Genomic DNA, 14,358 nt, shown 5'->3' on the forward strand with positions numbered 1-14,358 from the left:
CCTTTATTAAGAGTACTGACCTTGTTACCGATGGAGTCCGGTATCTGTGATTTTTGAGGTCCAGTTCCCTGTCCAAGATAACAATATTAAACCCTTAGCCACTCAACATTTGCAGCTGCAGGAAAGTACAGGTAGTTCCATTTGGTGCCCGTTCTCAGAATTCGACCGCTTACAGAACGTTGATGGTCACATTCAAGATCACTTGATCTAAACAAAAAAAACAAAACCAATTTAAATGTACTCGCCTCTCTAAGTCCATTTGAGAAGCACATAATGATGACAAGAAGGCCGACAACAATCTGTGGGTTTAAAACAGAAATGCTGCAGTCAACATCACAAGTGTGAGATCTAATTAGACGACAATATACTGTATACTGAACATATATATTTTTATTAACTTACCCCGAGGAAGTACAGCATTTGTCTTCTTGGTTGTGTGCTGAATTGTCAAGTCATAAAGAAGTGTCTCCTGTTCTCAGTGGGCCCCACACTATAATGCTTGAAACAAATGAAAGAACCTACCCGACAGGATGTGCAACATTTTAAATTCTTTCAATTGTGTCAAGTATGAAAGTGCTTTTACGTAGGCAACTGCGTCACATAGGGTGTGGTTTGCATGCAAGTGTCAAGTTGTTTGCCCGCTGTAAATATTTTCCTTGTTGCCAAATATAGGATTGAGGAAAGGGGAAACCTGACCAATGATTTGACATTTTAAATACCACCGACACAAATCTGGAATTCCAGCTTCCTCCCACTTTTTAATTAAAAGCATGCATGTTAGTTACTGAGACTCTAAATTGGAGAAAGGCGTTCATGTTTATGTGTGTTATCTGCACTTAGTTCAGTTAAGACTGTACCCAGCATGTCACTTTTCAGTCAGTTTGGACAGGTTCAACCTCAGCAGTGAGCAGAAAATCATTTTTCTCCATCTGGACCATTAGTATTATTCATTCATTCATCTTCCTAACCGCTTGATCCTCACTAGGGTCCCGGGGGGTGCTGGAGCCTATCCCAGCTGTCTCCGGGCAGTAGGCGGGGGACACCCTGAATCTGTTGCCAGCCAATCGCAGGGCACACAGAGACGAACAACCATTCGCACTCACACTCACACCTAGGGACAATTTAGAGTGTTCAATCAGCCTGCCATGCATATTTTTGGAATGTGGGAGGAAACCGGAGCACCCGGAGAAAACCCACGCAGGCCCGGGGAGAACATGCAAACTCCACACAGGGAGGCCGGAGCTGGAATCGAATCCGGTACCTCTGCACTGTGAAGCTGACGTGCTAACCACTGGACTACCAGGCCGCCCCCATTAGTATTAATATATTTTTATTATTCTGTGTTATATACATGACTTTATACATCTTCAGTATAGCTAATTGTTTTCTGTATATACTGTATTTACTTGTATATGTGCAGGCAAGACCTCGTTTTAATTTTCCACACCAATCAATAAAAAGTAAATATTGTTGTGAATTGTTATTTTCATATTTTACCATTTTGGCAAACAGTCATTAAGTAAACAAGAGAAGTGGTTAGGCCGTTCAAGTCTGGTCCAGCACGGCAATCTTTAATGGCAACTTTCCTGCGCCAGTTCGTGTTGCTGCTAGGCGTGTTTTGACGCCGCCCGCCCCTTTCCCAAAATTAAAATTACCAAGAGTTCATTCACTTAGTCTCAATCACAGGTAACTTCATCTCTCGCCATTGACGCCTTTACATCGCGGAGAAGAGCTTGTTTTGAAAAAGAAATAAAAGTTTTGTGAGAATGAACAGATATATATAGAGAAAGTAAAAAATGAATACTCGCTTTGTGGAAAATATATTTGCCCCACTAATGTGAAGTACATCTGAATGCTTTTGAAACGCGACAACTTGTTACGTGTTGATGTTAGTAACGTGCTTTTGGTACGTTGGGAAGTTTTGACAGTACTGTATTTGCTTTTTTATTCTGTGACTATTACCGGTAATCTGCTTCACGTTTCAATGGAGTTAACGAAATGCACGTGCATTTTTACTTTCATACAATCACGACTGCCATGTGTGAATGTGTGTAAAATGTGTGTGAACATTAGAGGAGTCATCAGCGCAAGTGAATTTCGTCTCGAACGTCGTCGACGCTTCGCGACATTTCTTCCCCATCGTCAAGTAAAGGGTACGTCAGTAACGGACCTACCGCGAGTTCGCCTTCAAATTAAAGGTACACACGTTTGCGCCCAACTATACGAGCAGTGTAAAAATGCACCATAAGGACAAATGCGAACTTAAGTCGTTTCTAATGACTGATCGATATCGGTTAGACGCGTATTTTTTAAGTCTACTGTTGTGTCTGGCTGAAATCATCAACACGATGCTTTTTGTATGCAAAGTATAATCAACACTGCTAGCTGTTAAATATGACTAACTTGACGCGAAGTACTCCTCCTGCGAGCCCCCACAGCAGTTGTTGACAGATAAGGGAAGATTATGTGGAGTGGAGCGGGGCAACAGTGTGAATCAACGTGTCTGTGACAACGTGATCTACACAACAATAGCGTCATCGGTGCAGTCGACAATTGGTAAGGTTTGCTGTGAGTTGCTATTACCGTCTTGTCTTACCTTGCAGCAACCACAGGGCATTTCGAGCACGCTGTCTCCAAAAAACGGCTCGTGCCAAGCCAAAAAGACGTCCAACTATCTGAACTGTAGAAACAGTGAGATCGAGATACAAATAATTTTAAAACTTCTTTTTGGATTTTAAGTCAAATTATGGGAATGGGGTAATCTTGGCTAAGGCTAATGGTGTAAGGCTACCGAGCTGAGGACATAAAAGTAAGAAAGCTAAAACAGTACGTAAAGAAAGCTTCAACGCTGCTGGCTGTTCGCGTGTTTTTAGCTGTGTTGTATCCGTTCGAAAACGCTGATTCCCATAAAAATGTTTGACCAAATTACCAATGACTACAAATGTAGTTCATAACAAGATATTTATTTGGTATGAGGCCGACATTGACAATAACGCTTCACTTTAGTTTGAAATGTAAACCGGAAATGTTATAGTAGCTGTGGTGCGATTGGCACCTAGACGAGCAGAATTCCAACGGTATCCCTGTTTGTTCAGGATTATTTGTTACGTAGATAGCCTGGAGGTGGCACAATTTTATGTTGCTGCACACCACTGGTTTTCTGACCCGCGCCGACTTGTGTGTATTGTTCATTACCTTGCTCAAGTGCACTTCGACATAGTCACAAGTGCTTAGAACCGAACCAACAACCTTTGGGTTGGGAGGCAGCTACAGTACTCTCACCTGAAGCATGCTGCCATTCCGCCCCAAACAGTATAAATGTGTCAATCTGGTTGATTTGTTTTATCGACCTTAATTCTGCGCCCATTTGTCTTTCATATTTGCACATAGGAGCCCCCTGGCTTCTTTAGCCACAATGCTGTGTTGGGGCAATGCCTCCTATGGCCAGCTCGGTTTGGGGGGCATTGATGAAGAGATAGTAGTAGAGCCAAGGAAATGTGACTTCTTCCACGCGAAGCGAGTGCGCGATGTAGGCTGCGGACGCAAGCACACAGCCTTCGTGCTGGAGGATGGCACAGTATACACATGTGGCTGCAATGATCTTGGTCAACTGGGCCATGAGAAGTCCCGGAAGAAACCAGGTTAGTATTTTTTATCTGAAAAATGTTCAGTCATTGTTGTGGAGTAGTGACTGTGAACCTGAACAGGTCATAGAATATGGATGGATGTTCAGTCTTTTTGTGAAATGGCTCATCTTTGACATCTTGGTCCTCCATTAGAGCAGGTTGTGGCTCTGGATGCTCAGATCATCATTGCAGTGTCTTGTGGAGAGTCGCATACACTTGCCTTGAATGACAGCGGGCAGGTTTTCTCATGGGGCCTTGGCTCAGATGGGCAGCTGGGCTTAAACAACTTTGAAGAATGTGTTCGTGTGCCTAGGTACACTTTCATTGTTATGCTAATATGTTAGTCTATGTGCCAGTAATAATAAAAATGCATAAACATTGATGTACTTTCTGTCTCCCTGGTGATGGCAGAAACATCAAGACTTTGACTGATGTTCAAATCACTCAGGTAGCCTGCGGGTACTGGCACTCACTAGCACTTTCAAAAGGTGAGGATGGGTTATACGCACAATTAGCACAACCACAATCTTTCTGACATGCTTATTTTGTCCGCCTTAGGGAGCCAGGTTTTCTCCTGGGGTCAAAATCGATATGGACAACTCGGTCTTGGAGTAAACGGGCAAAGCATTTCAACCCCTCAAATCATTCAGTCTCTGCTGGGCATTCCTTTTGCTCAGATATCAGCAGGTGGCGCTCACAGTTTCACCCTCACCCTCTCTGGAGCTGTGTTTGGTTGGGGCCGTAACAAGTTTGGTCAGCTTGGTCTCAGTGACAGCAATGGTGAGGGAAGCTACTGAATGTTGAATGTTGTACAACCAAGTTCATGTTTCCATTTCATGAGATGGAAATATTTGGTCTTGACAAGTGGTGGATCTGTATTTATTATGTAGTATTTTTTAAACTCAAATTTGAAACAATTTTGGTTGAGATTTCATTTGCAGGACATTTTTAACATTTGTTTCTGTGTACTTTTGCGTGTACTTTTTTCAAGTTGTTCACTGTCAATATTCAGTCATCGGTCTTAGACTTTTTTTTTCTTTCCAGACCGGTGTTTTCCAACCCTGCTGAAGTCACTTAGATCGCAGAGAGTAATTTTTGTCTCCTGTGGAGAAGATCACACAGCAGCCCTGACCAAGTTAAGTGCTATTCTGCAGCTGGAGTTAAATATCATACTTTGGATCTGTAGATTTTTTTGTAATTTAAAAAATATAAATTTTATTCTCGTAATAGTGATTTTTTTGGGGGGGTGGGGGTTCGGGATCAAGTTTAATCTCCCAACATTATACTTCTTTCCATACTTTTAGTACTCTTTTCCTTTTGTGTGACTGCAACACAGTAGTCACTCATAATATTTCGACTGCAGAGTTACCAAATTCAATAATGTAGTAATGTGAAAGGGAAGAGAAGTAAACTGATGATTGTAAAACTGATGTAGTTTCCATGTTGTTGGTCAAAATTTGATGTGGAAGCCTCCAACATCTTAATTTTGGTTTAAATTATCTCAAATCTCAAAATACACCATGAATCGCAATGTGGAGGTACCGGTAAGTGCAGCTATTCTCACGTGTGGTTCCTTTTTCCTATTACGACTGTCAATAATTTCATTGAAATCCCGTCTACTGTTGAATCATGCATTTTTTCTAGTTCTACCCCAATCCGATCCATCATGATGTTTCTTAATACATAGTTAAGCATTTCTGTATGAGAAAGTTGAGAACTGGTGTTACTGATTCTCCAGGAAGGGGGTGTCTTTACATTCGGAGCAGGAGGATATGGTCAGCTGGGGCACAACGCCACAACTCATGAAATCAACCCGAGGAAAGTGTTTGAGCTCATGGGAAATGTAGTCACACAGATTGCATGTGGAAGGTAAGACAGATCTCTTGTGTTGAGAAAATCCCGTTTTTCATACTCAGTCAAGAGTTGGGGTTTTTTTCTAAACGTTTTGCAATTCAAGGCAGCACACACTGGCTTTCACACCCTCATGCGGAAAGATGGACTCGTTTGGTCTTGGTGGAAATGGACAGCTTGGTACACGCTCCAGCTGCAACAGGAAAACCCCGGGCCCCGTCAAGGGTCCCTGGATACACTCTGTTGATTCAGATGATCAAGGTGAGACTCAGTAGAATTTGATCAATGACAGGAATATGTCGCTAACAGATTTTCAAGTCAGTAACCTCTTCCGCATTTACCCTCACAGTCATGAATCAGAACTGTTGTATCAAGAAGATTTATGCTGGAGGAGACCAAAGCTTTGCTCACTATTGTAATACCAACGTAAGTTGTTATTTAGTAACAACTTAGATGGCCTTGGAATTATCCAGTGCAACAAATGCATTCTTTTTTTTGTTGTTGTTATTGTTGGGGTTGTTCTTGTAGGGCCTGCAAAACATTGATCATGTGACGACAGCAGATGCCCAGCGAAGACTTTGTACTGTGAATGAGGAAACCATCCAAAGATGGCTGAACCATTCGCCCGGAAGAGTCCCGCAAGAAATCTCCAAGTAAAATCTTCTCTTCACAACAGCGTTGGCTGTCTGTGTATTATAAAACAAATTGTACATGGTTTTGTCATTTAGAAGTGAGGGGGGGAGTAGTCACACTAATTGTTTTCGTTTTGCGATTCCCTCAGTGAGATTGACCTGGTGTTCTCAACTGCGAGCTGCCTCAACGGGTCCTTTTTGTCTGTGAGGTAAGTAGACAAGGAGAAAGAGCACCTTTGTGGGATTAATCCTTTTAGATGCGCGCTGAGCTGATGTCTGACAAGATGTTAACATTTCTTCAGATATGCACAGTTCTCCTTGTGGCATTATGCATAATGGTGGGGTCACGCACGTTGGTTGTGCTGTGACATTAGATAGAGATTTTTCTCGAAAATTGAAGTTGATGTGACAGGTTTTAACTTTACCTTTTTTCACTGATTTATTTTAGGTGAAACAGGTAGGGTTGTTTGGATTTGCATAGGAAGTCCTTTTTTTCTAGTTTATCGAGTCAAGCACGGTATACACGAAGGTTTTTAAAATGTGTTGTGTACTTAAACGACCAACACTTCACACTACAATATGGGAATGGGGGAATGGAAGGATCTCTAAGAATGAACGTCATTGTTTGCATCTAGCGTTCAGAGTATGTTATCTCAGTATCGAGAATTGTGACTTGTTTTTTTTCAGTGAACTTTGTCTGATTGGGCTTTGCTTTCATTTTATTGCTAGTCCATTTGGAAATGAGTAGTTGTAGTAGTAGTAGAAGAAGAAGAAACGAGGCTAACTGTTAGCTGATCTGATGACTACAAATGTTTCTGGGGTTTTTTCTGTTTTCTGTGAAGATCGAAGAAGAAAAACAATAACTCACACCATAGCATAATGCTCAAATGTTGCCCGATTATTGATTTGCATGAACCTTGCTTTGATGACAAGGTATGTTAACGCAAGTATGAGCACATCTTGGAACCCATCACATCCTGGACTCCACATTCTTATTCAGCTTGTATATTGCGTTCTGTGTGAACAGGACGTCATGGTCACGTCACTCCAGAATTAGCTTTTTGAAACTGGATCGATTCATTCACGTATCAATTGTGCATCTCTTGTCATCAGTCATCCAGATCACTACAGCACCAGCAGTAAATGTTCAGGGATCGATATGAACATGGCCCGTCTCCTGTTTCACAGACTGATTACACCAGACTACCCTGAGATTGCCCAACAGGTCAGTCATTAAATGAATTAATGGTGATTGTTACAAAGCTAACTTTTATAAAAAAAAATTTGTCACTGTCAGATTGCTGCAAGTATGGAGAAGAATCTAATCCCCCGACTAAGCAACTCCCCTCCAGACATAGAAGCACTGAGGCTCTACCTCACGCTTCCAGAATGCCCTCTCTTCAGTGATCCGAACAATTACGTGACTATCTCCATCCCATTTGCCAAATCACTGCTCAGCCTGAAAGAAGCGCCGCTTAAAGTGCTAGGTAGGTAGGAGGAAAGGCTGCAGACGGTTAGCTCCACGTTTAGCTGTGTTTCCATCAAGCATGATGTTCGGTTCCGATCGCCAAGGTTAATTTTGGAACCTGCAATTCTTGCTTATGTTTCCTCTGTTGGGCGGTTTACAAATGTTGACAATGGAAGCTTACTCACCTGATGTACCAAACCGTACCGGTTGGTGGATGCGGAGCACATTCCACTTTTCTGACTTATTTGGTTTGCCTCAGGAAACTGGTGGTCCACGTTTGAGCCCCAAGTCTTCCAACGGCTGGTCGAGGTGTACAAAGGAGTGGTGGTGTACCTGCTCCAGATGCACAAGGTCGGAATCCCATCGACAGAGCAAAGAATTTTCACCAGTTTTTTGGACACGTCACTTCAGCTGCTCGAGATCCTTCACTTGGTAAGAAATGCGGAAAGACATATTGTTTCATCTTGTGCAGCATTTGACGTCATCAATGGGGGAAATTGATTTGGTATGAGTAAATTGAGTTATATGAGCTTGGTTGCAGAACAGATTAAAGTCATATGCCAAGATATCGGTGTGCTTCCAAGTGTTGAAACATGTCCATTTTCGTGTCCCCTCAGGTGAATGAGCGAGGCGGACACATTATACAGTATGACAAATTCTACATTCATGAGTTGGATGACTTGATCGACATCAGAAATGACTACATCACTTGGATTCAGAGACAAATGTACCCAGGGGTAAGTTTTTTTTTTTGTAGCATGCTGTTTGAAATGTCACATCAATGAACGACATAAAAAAGGCATGGCAAGCTACTCTTGTTAACGTATCTGAATTTGTGGACCGAGATTCAGTACTGCCTCTCTGTCCTCAGGGTCATGATGGCGTGGTGACTATGTGCAGGTATCCCTTTGTATTTGATGCCCCGGCAAAGACCACTCTGCTTCAGACTGATGCGGTCTTACAAATGCAGGTAAATACAAGCTAATCGTGTTGTTGCTTCAAAGAAGCTAATTGTTGTTTTCTGCATTGCTAGATGGCAGTGGATCAGGCTCAAATGCAAAACTTGAGTTCCATGTTCCTGCCTGCTGTGGAATCTGTAAACCCATGCCTCATCCTCATCGTCCGGAGGGAAAATATAGTTGGAGACACAATGGAAGTTCTCAGGAAGTCAAAGAATGTCGACTACAAGAAGCCGCTGAAGGTTTATTTGATAGTTATACCATTACCTTCAAATTAATCTGAAGACGTTTCTCGTTGTCAAACGTGTGCTTGTGACTCCCAGGTTGTCTTTGTGGGAGAAGAGGCAGTCGATGCAGGAGGTGTAAGAAAAGAGTTCTTCCTCCTGATTATGAAAGAGCTGTTGGATCCAAAGTATGGGATGTTCCGTTACCATGAGGAATCCAGGCTCCTGTGGTTTTCAAGCAAGGTATTGACCGAATGGAATAGCTAGTGGCTAGCTTGCATATGATGGCAGAAAGAACTGGCCCTAAAGGATAATGAAAACTATTCGAATTGTTGTTTGTTATACTCATTCGAATTGCTCAAGTGCAAATTCAGTCGATATACTGACACATACTGTATATTGAGAGAACCAGATCGCACGCATGCAGGCATGCAGAGATGACAGGAGTCAACCTCGAATGTTGATACAATCCAATACATGCTGATTTATGTAGCGCTTTCACAACAGCGGCAGCTGTAACAAAGCACTTAACAAAACAGTTAACATAAAGTCAAATAATAAACACAACACATAACATAAAACACGGACCGACTGTCCGTGTTTTATGTTATGTGTTGTGCAGTCCTAACCACTTTTCCGTCACACGCTTTGTTGTTTGAAGCAGTTCGATATGAAAGCTGCAGCATCCATTGACAAAAAAGAGATTGGTTCACTTCTCCTGTCCCATGGAAATCCATTTCAATTCCAAGCGGCGACTCCCGGTTCCAAATGCGCATCGGCGCTCTGCGCCAACGCTCCTCTCTCCACATCCTCAACTTCAGCAGCCATCCATCCAGCCGCACCAACGCCGACTGTCCAACAGCGTCGACACAGCCACTGAACAAAACAGGGTTGTGAAAAATGCTGCCCATTACAGGCGCAAAAAACACAAGCACCCCAGGTCTGTCCAGCACCGACAGTCAATGACGCAGACATTCCTCCCAATCAAATCTGTGCTGGTACAGGCGTGCTGCCGAGAAGGCGCAAGCACAGATACTTCTCCTTTGACGAATGTCGTGGCCAAAAAGCGCTGAAAACAGTCCATATCAGGTCCACACGATGAAACAACAAACAACGTGACAAAAGACAAAAACACCAAAAAAGAACAAAAAAGCAAGGCTCTTGAAGAGCACTTGCCGAAGGCTGCCTACTCGGGCGCCATCTTGGACAAAAAAAAATAATTTAAAAAATTGATAAGAGTGTTTAATGTATAAACGTGTCAAAAAGCAAAGCTGGTCCAGAATGCCGCCGCTTGCCTCTTGACTGGTACTCGTAAGAGGGAGCATACAACTCCCACTCTGGCATCCCTTCATTGGCTCCCCATTCATTTTCATTCTCTTTGTTTTCAAATCTCTGAATAATCTCGCGCCACCTTACCTCTCTGAGCTCATCCGCCCCTACACACCTGCCCGGGACCTCAGGTCTGTGGACCAGTCTTTGTTAGAGGTACCAAGAGCTAAACTGAGGCTCAGAGGGGATCGAGCCTTTTCTGTTGCGGGTCCCTCTCTCTGGAATGAGGGACCCAGATGAATGCATGCGTGTCTGAAGACATTTATCTAAGAAAGATTTATGCATTTAAAATGCAGGCTTAAAAAAGGTAATGTGTGTGTGTGGGGGGGGGGGGGGGTGGGGGGGGCAAAACTGAACATTCGGCAAGCCTCCTCGCTGCCCATCTTTAAAGCCCTCCTCAAAACTCACTTGTATTCTTTGGCTTTCGACTCAGCATGATTTGTCCTTGATTTTACTGCTTGGTGCTTTCCACCGCCTTTATTACCGATTCGTCTTACTGTTTATTGTGTATGTTAAATCGCTCCATGTACAGCACTTTGTATGCAGCGATGGCTGTTCGAAAGTGCTCTATAAATACTGTCGACTTGACTTGACTTAAATGGCCGTCTGAACGGTTGTGATCGTAAGTTATTGTTCCTTCCAGACTTTTGAGGACATCGAATTGTTTAGCCTCATCGGAGTCATATGCGGTCTCGCCATCTACAACCTCACCATTGTGGAGCTCAACTTCCCAGTGGCCTTGTACAAGAAGCTTCTGAAGAGGAATGCCACGTTAGATGACCTGAAGGAGCTCATGCCAGATGTGGGAAGGTAAGATCAAGGGTAATCATCGAAGGCGTCCATTGGAGTCACTCTTGTCCAAACGTATTGGAACAGTCAGGCCGATTCCTTTTTTTTGCTGTATCATATCAAGGTGTGAATACCTGGAAACAGTGGAAATGTTGAGCTCTTTTTCCATATTCTTCAAACCCCAATTGGCCTCTCTATTTCAATACTTTGGGTGAGATGTGTAAAGTTTCCCTTTTAGCTGTGTGTCAAATCAAACTGAACATTCTCATTATCTCCAAATTACAGTTAAACCAGAGCTGATTGATTAAAAAAAGAATCCAATTGTGATTTAATATCTGATTGATTAAAAAAAAATCTAATTGTTATTTAATATGTGATTTTTCATGTATCATTGTTTTGTTTTGTTCAAGGTCCTTTTCCTGCGTATTTTTAACAATACAGTGGTATCTCTACTTACGAACGTCTCTTCATGCGAAATTGTCAAGTTACGAAACGCTTCAACAGGAAAATAATGCCTCAAGTTCCGAAAGATAAAAATACAGTATGAGCGGCTAGTCGCAAGTCCGAGTTTCCTGAACGCAACATACTAATAGCTGCTTTGACATTGGCTACTACCGAGCATCATCCTGGCATCCCATTGGCTATGTGCCTATGTGTGTAGATAGATGGATGGATAGATAGATATGTGTCTATGTTGCATCCTCATCAGTCGCCCCACAGGTCATGAGGCATTCTGATAGTTTTTCGTAAATATGATTCATATAGAAAAAATGTTCACCAGTCGGGCGATCTCTCACTATGCTGATGTTTGCCTCGGACATTTTCGAAAGATTGTTAAAAGCCGACAAAAGCAAACGTCCTTGGATCAGTTCTATACAAAACACCAGGCAAAAACCACTTCTGAGAGAGAGAACATGAACTAAAGAGCGCAAAAAAATGGTTCGGACAGTTACAAGTTAAATAACCATCATTTTTATTCTTTACCCAAGTCTTTGTTTTTTACATTGTGCACAACTCTCATTTATTGTGCAATAATGTAATTGTAAAATGTATTTGTTACATATTTTGATGCTTGAGAAAACATTTATGTCTGAGTATTTTGGGGGGGGCTTGGAATGGATTGGGGCATTTCCATGGAAAATATGTCTTGACTTAAAGTTTTCTAGTTAAGAAATTTCTTCTTGAACCAATTAATTTCGTAAGTAGAGGTACCATTGTACCAGCAATAAATTAATCTGTATTCCAGTAATCAATATCTGGTTTACTTGACAAGAATGTTTGAGTCCTGTAGGTTAGGCTTGCACTCAAATAAAGACAAATTAACCATTAATACGAAAGACATTTTATCTAATTCACCGAGTTGATAACTTACTAAACTCTTAGGTCTAGCAGTATTTTGAGGGTTCACGACAGTAACTTCACAAAAAAACACAAGCGAATAAATGTGGCATAAACGTAAATTGTAAATCAGATTACAGCAATAATACAAACACACGCGTGGCTTTATCACTTTTTTTTCCTCCATATTTCATCTTTCCAAATTGGAGCCTTTGCAATTTGAAATTGCATTCTACTATACTACAATGTTCATTTGAATGAAATTACTTGTTTGGCTGTTATTTAGATGAGACAGTAATCACTTTTCATGCAATCTAATTGACAAACGTACTCATTTGCTGTGAACTAGGAGTCTCCAGCTGTTACTCGACTACCCCGAGGATGACCTTGAGGAAACCTTCTGCTTGAACTTCACAGTAAGTGCACTTATCCTTGTGTAACCTCCAATGTAGAAATTAAGCAGTGATGTTTCAATCATGCCATACCTTTCCCTCAATCTTTTGTTCGCATCTTATCCCCGTCTTGCATACAACCACCAAGGAACAGAAAGCATTACCCTCTGAACATTAACACACGAGTTATCGGGAATTACCTTTTGTGTGTGGTATGTATTGCCGGTAAATCAATGACAACTTTTTTTTGTTCATTTTCTTTTTCAGATCACAGAGGAAAACTACGGTGCTACAGAGGTGTTGGAACTCATACCAAATGGTGAAAACATTAACGTGAATAAATCCAACCGGTAAACTGGTTCAGCTTGTATTGATATTGTTTATCCCAGTAAAATGACTCTCACAACTGACCATGTATTGAAACCATTTCTGTGTCCAGGCAGGACTTTGTCAACGCATACGTAGACCATACATTCAACACCTCAGTCGCCCCACTATTTGAATGCTTCTATGCAGGCTTCCACAAGGTTTGTGGAGGCAAAGTTCTGGAGCTGTTCCAGCCCAATGAACTGCAAGCCATGGTGATTGGCAACACCAACTATGACTGGACTGAACTTGAAAAGGTTTTGTATCATTTGGCCATTCATACATTTGTGATGTATAGCTTGGAAAAAATATTTAATTACCTGGATGTGGTAACTCGCAAAATGAAATATTTTCTGTGAAATTCTTTCCTTGTGTGAACTCACATCTTATTATTTTTATCTCAGAGCACTGAATACAAGGGAGAGTACTGGGCAGACCATCCCACCATTAAGCTCTTCTGGGCAGTGTTCCACAACCTTCCTTTAGAGAAGAAAAAAGAGTTTCTCTGTAAGTGTTTCTTTACCGATGTCGGATGCCAGTGGAAGGAGCGTGAAAGTGAAGCTGCAATCATGAAATGGATGTTGTTTGTCCCCGCAGTGTTCCTCACAGGAAGTGATCGCATACCCATCTTGGGCATGAAAAGCCTTAAACTAGTGATCCAGCCGACCAGTGGGGGAGAACATTATTTGCCCGTCGCCCACACGTGCTTCAACTTGTTGGACCTGCCCAAATACACCAATGCAGAAACACTGCGTGAGAAGCTTCTTCAAGCTATAGATCATAATCAAGGCTTTAATCTTGCATGAGGTCACTTTGAAAGGTCCAAATGTCCGCATTTCGGGCCATGTCAGCATTTTGTGTTTCTTGGGATTTTTTTTCCAGCTTTTCACAGCCCTAATAGGTATTTTGTTAAGTAAAACAACTACTAGAAGGGGACCTATAGTACATTTGACATTGCAGTTATGTGCATTCGATGTTTGGATATGGCAAGTACAAGGAGGTAGTGTTACAATACATGCAAGATTTTTTTTACACAGTACATGCAACTGAGAGCACTACCTTCTTGACAACTGAAATCCAATTCTGCAAAAATACTTTCTTGAACATGGACTATAAATTGACCAGATTTAAACAAAACACTTGCTTCCAAGTGTTCTGAACAAAACCTGCTTGTTTCGGGGTAGCTGGGATGATAAAAATCTCACTTTTACAAGAGCGAACACAGTCCGCCCCCTTCTGCATGAAATGTGTGCTTTAGAAATGACTAACCTGTGTTTCACGTAAATTCGATTGTGATCATGGATACAGAACTGTACAAAACATTTGCTTGGAGTGCAACGTCTTGGCTTTGAAGATGAAATAAAATGCTGGTCATTGTCAGGAG

General features: G+C 41.9%; 1 protein-coding gene across 2 annotated transcripts; it reads left to right on the forward strand.

Moving 5' to 3' along the window:
* Positions 1-1,576: 1,576 nt before the first annotated feature.
* herc4 (HECT and RLD domain containing E3 ubiquitin protein ligase 4) lies at positions 1,577-14,357 on the forward strand. 2 transcript variants are annotated; one of them, XM_052081250.1, is made up of 24 exons: positions 1,586-2,556; positions 3,391-3,641; positions 3,780-3,939; positions 4,038-4,114; positions 4,185-4,406; positions 4,671-4,766; positions 5,369-5,495; positions 5,584-5,738; positions 5,827-5,903; positions 6,006-6,130; positions 6,259-6,318; positions 7,223-7,334; positions 7,407-7,596; positions 7,837-8,009; positions 8,195-8,314; positions 8,449-8,547; positions 8,611-8,778; positions 8,860-9,003; positions 10,733-10,899; positions 12,566-12,632; positions 12,876-12,958; positions 13,048-13,231; positions 13,379-13,481; positions 13,572-14,357. In XM_052081250.1, exons 2-24 carry the CDS (start codon positions 3,416-3,418, stop codon positions 13,778-13,780), a joined length of 3,144 nt encoding a protein of 1,047 aa, XP_051937210.1. In that variant the 5' UTR covers positions 1,586-2,556; positions 3,391-3,415; the 3' UTR covers positions 13,781-14,357. The 2 variants fall into 2 exon arrangements, with proteins under 2 accessions (XP_051937211.1, XP_051937210.1); XM_052081251.1 differs by lacking the exons at positions 13,379-13,481; positions 13,572-14,357 and having other exon boundaries at positions 1,577-2,556; positions 12,876-12,927; positions 13,048-13,200.
* The last annotated feature ends 1 nt before the right edge of the window (position 14,358 follows it).

Source organism: Hippocampus zosterae, chromosome 11 (genome assembly GCF_025434085.1).
Source record: "Hippocampus zosterae strain Florida chromosome 11, ASM2543408v3, whole genome shotgun sequence".
NCBI classification, from domain to species: domain Eukaryota; kingdom Metazoa; phylum Chordata; class Actinopteri; order Syngnathiformes; family Syngnathidae; genus Hippocampus; species Hippocampus zosterae.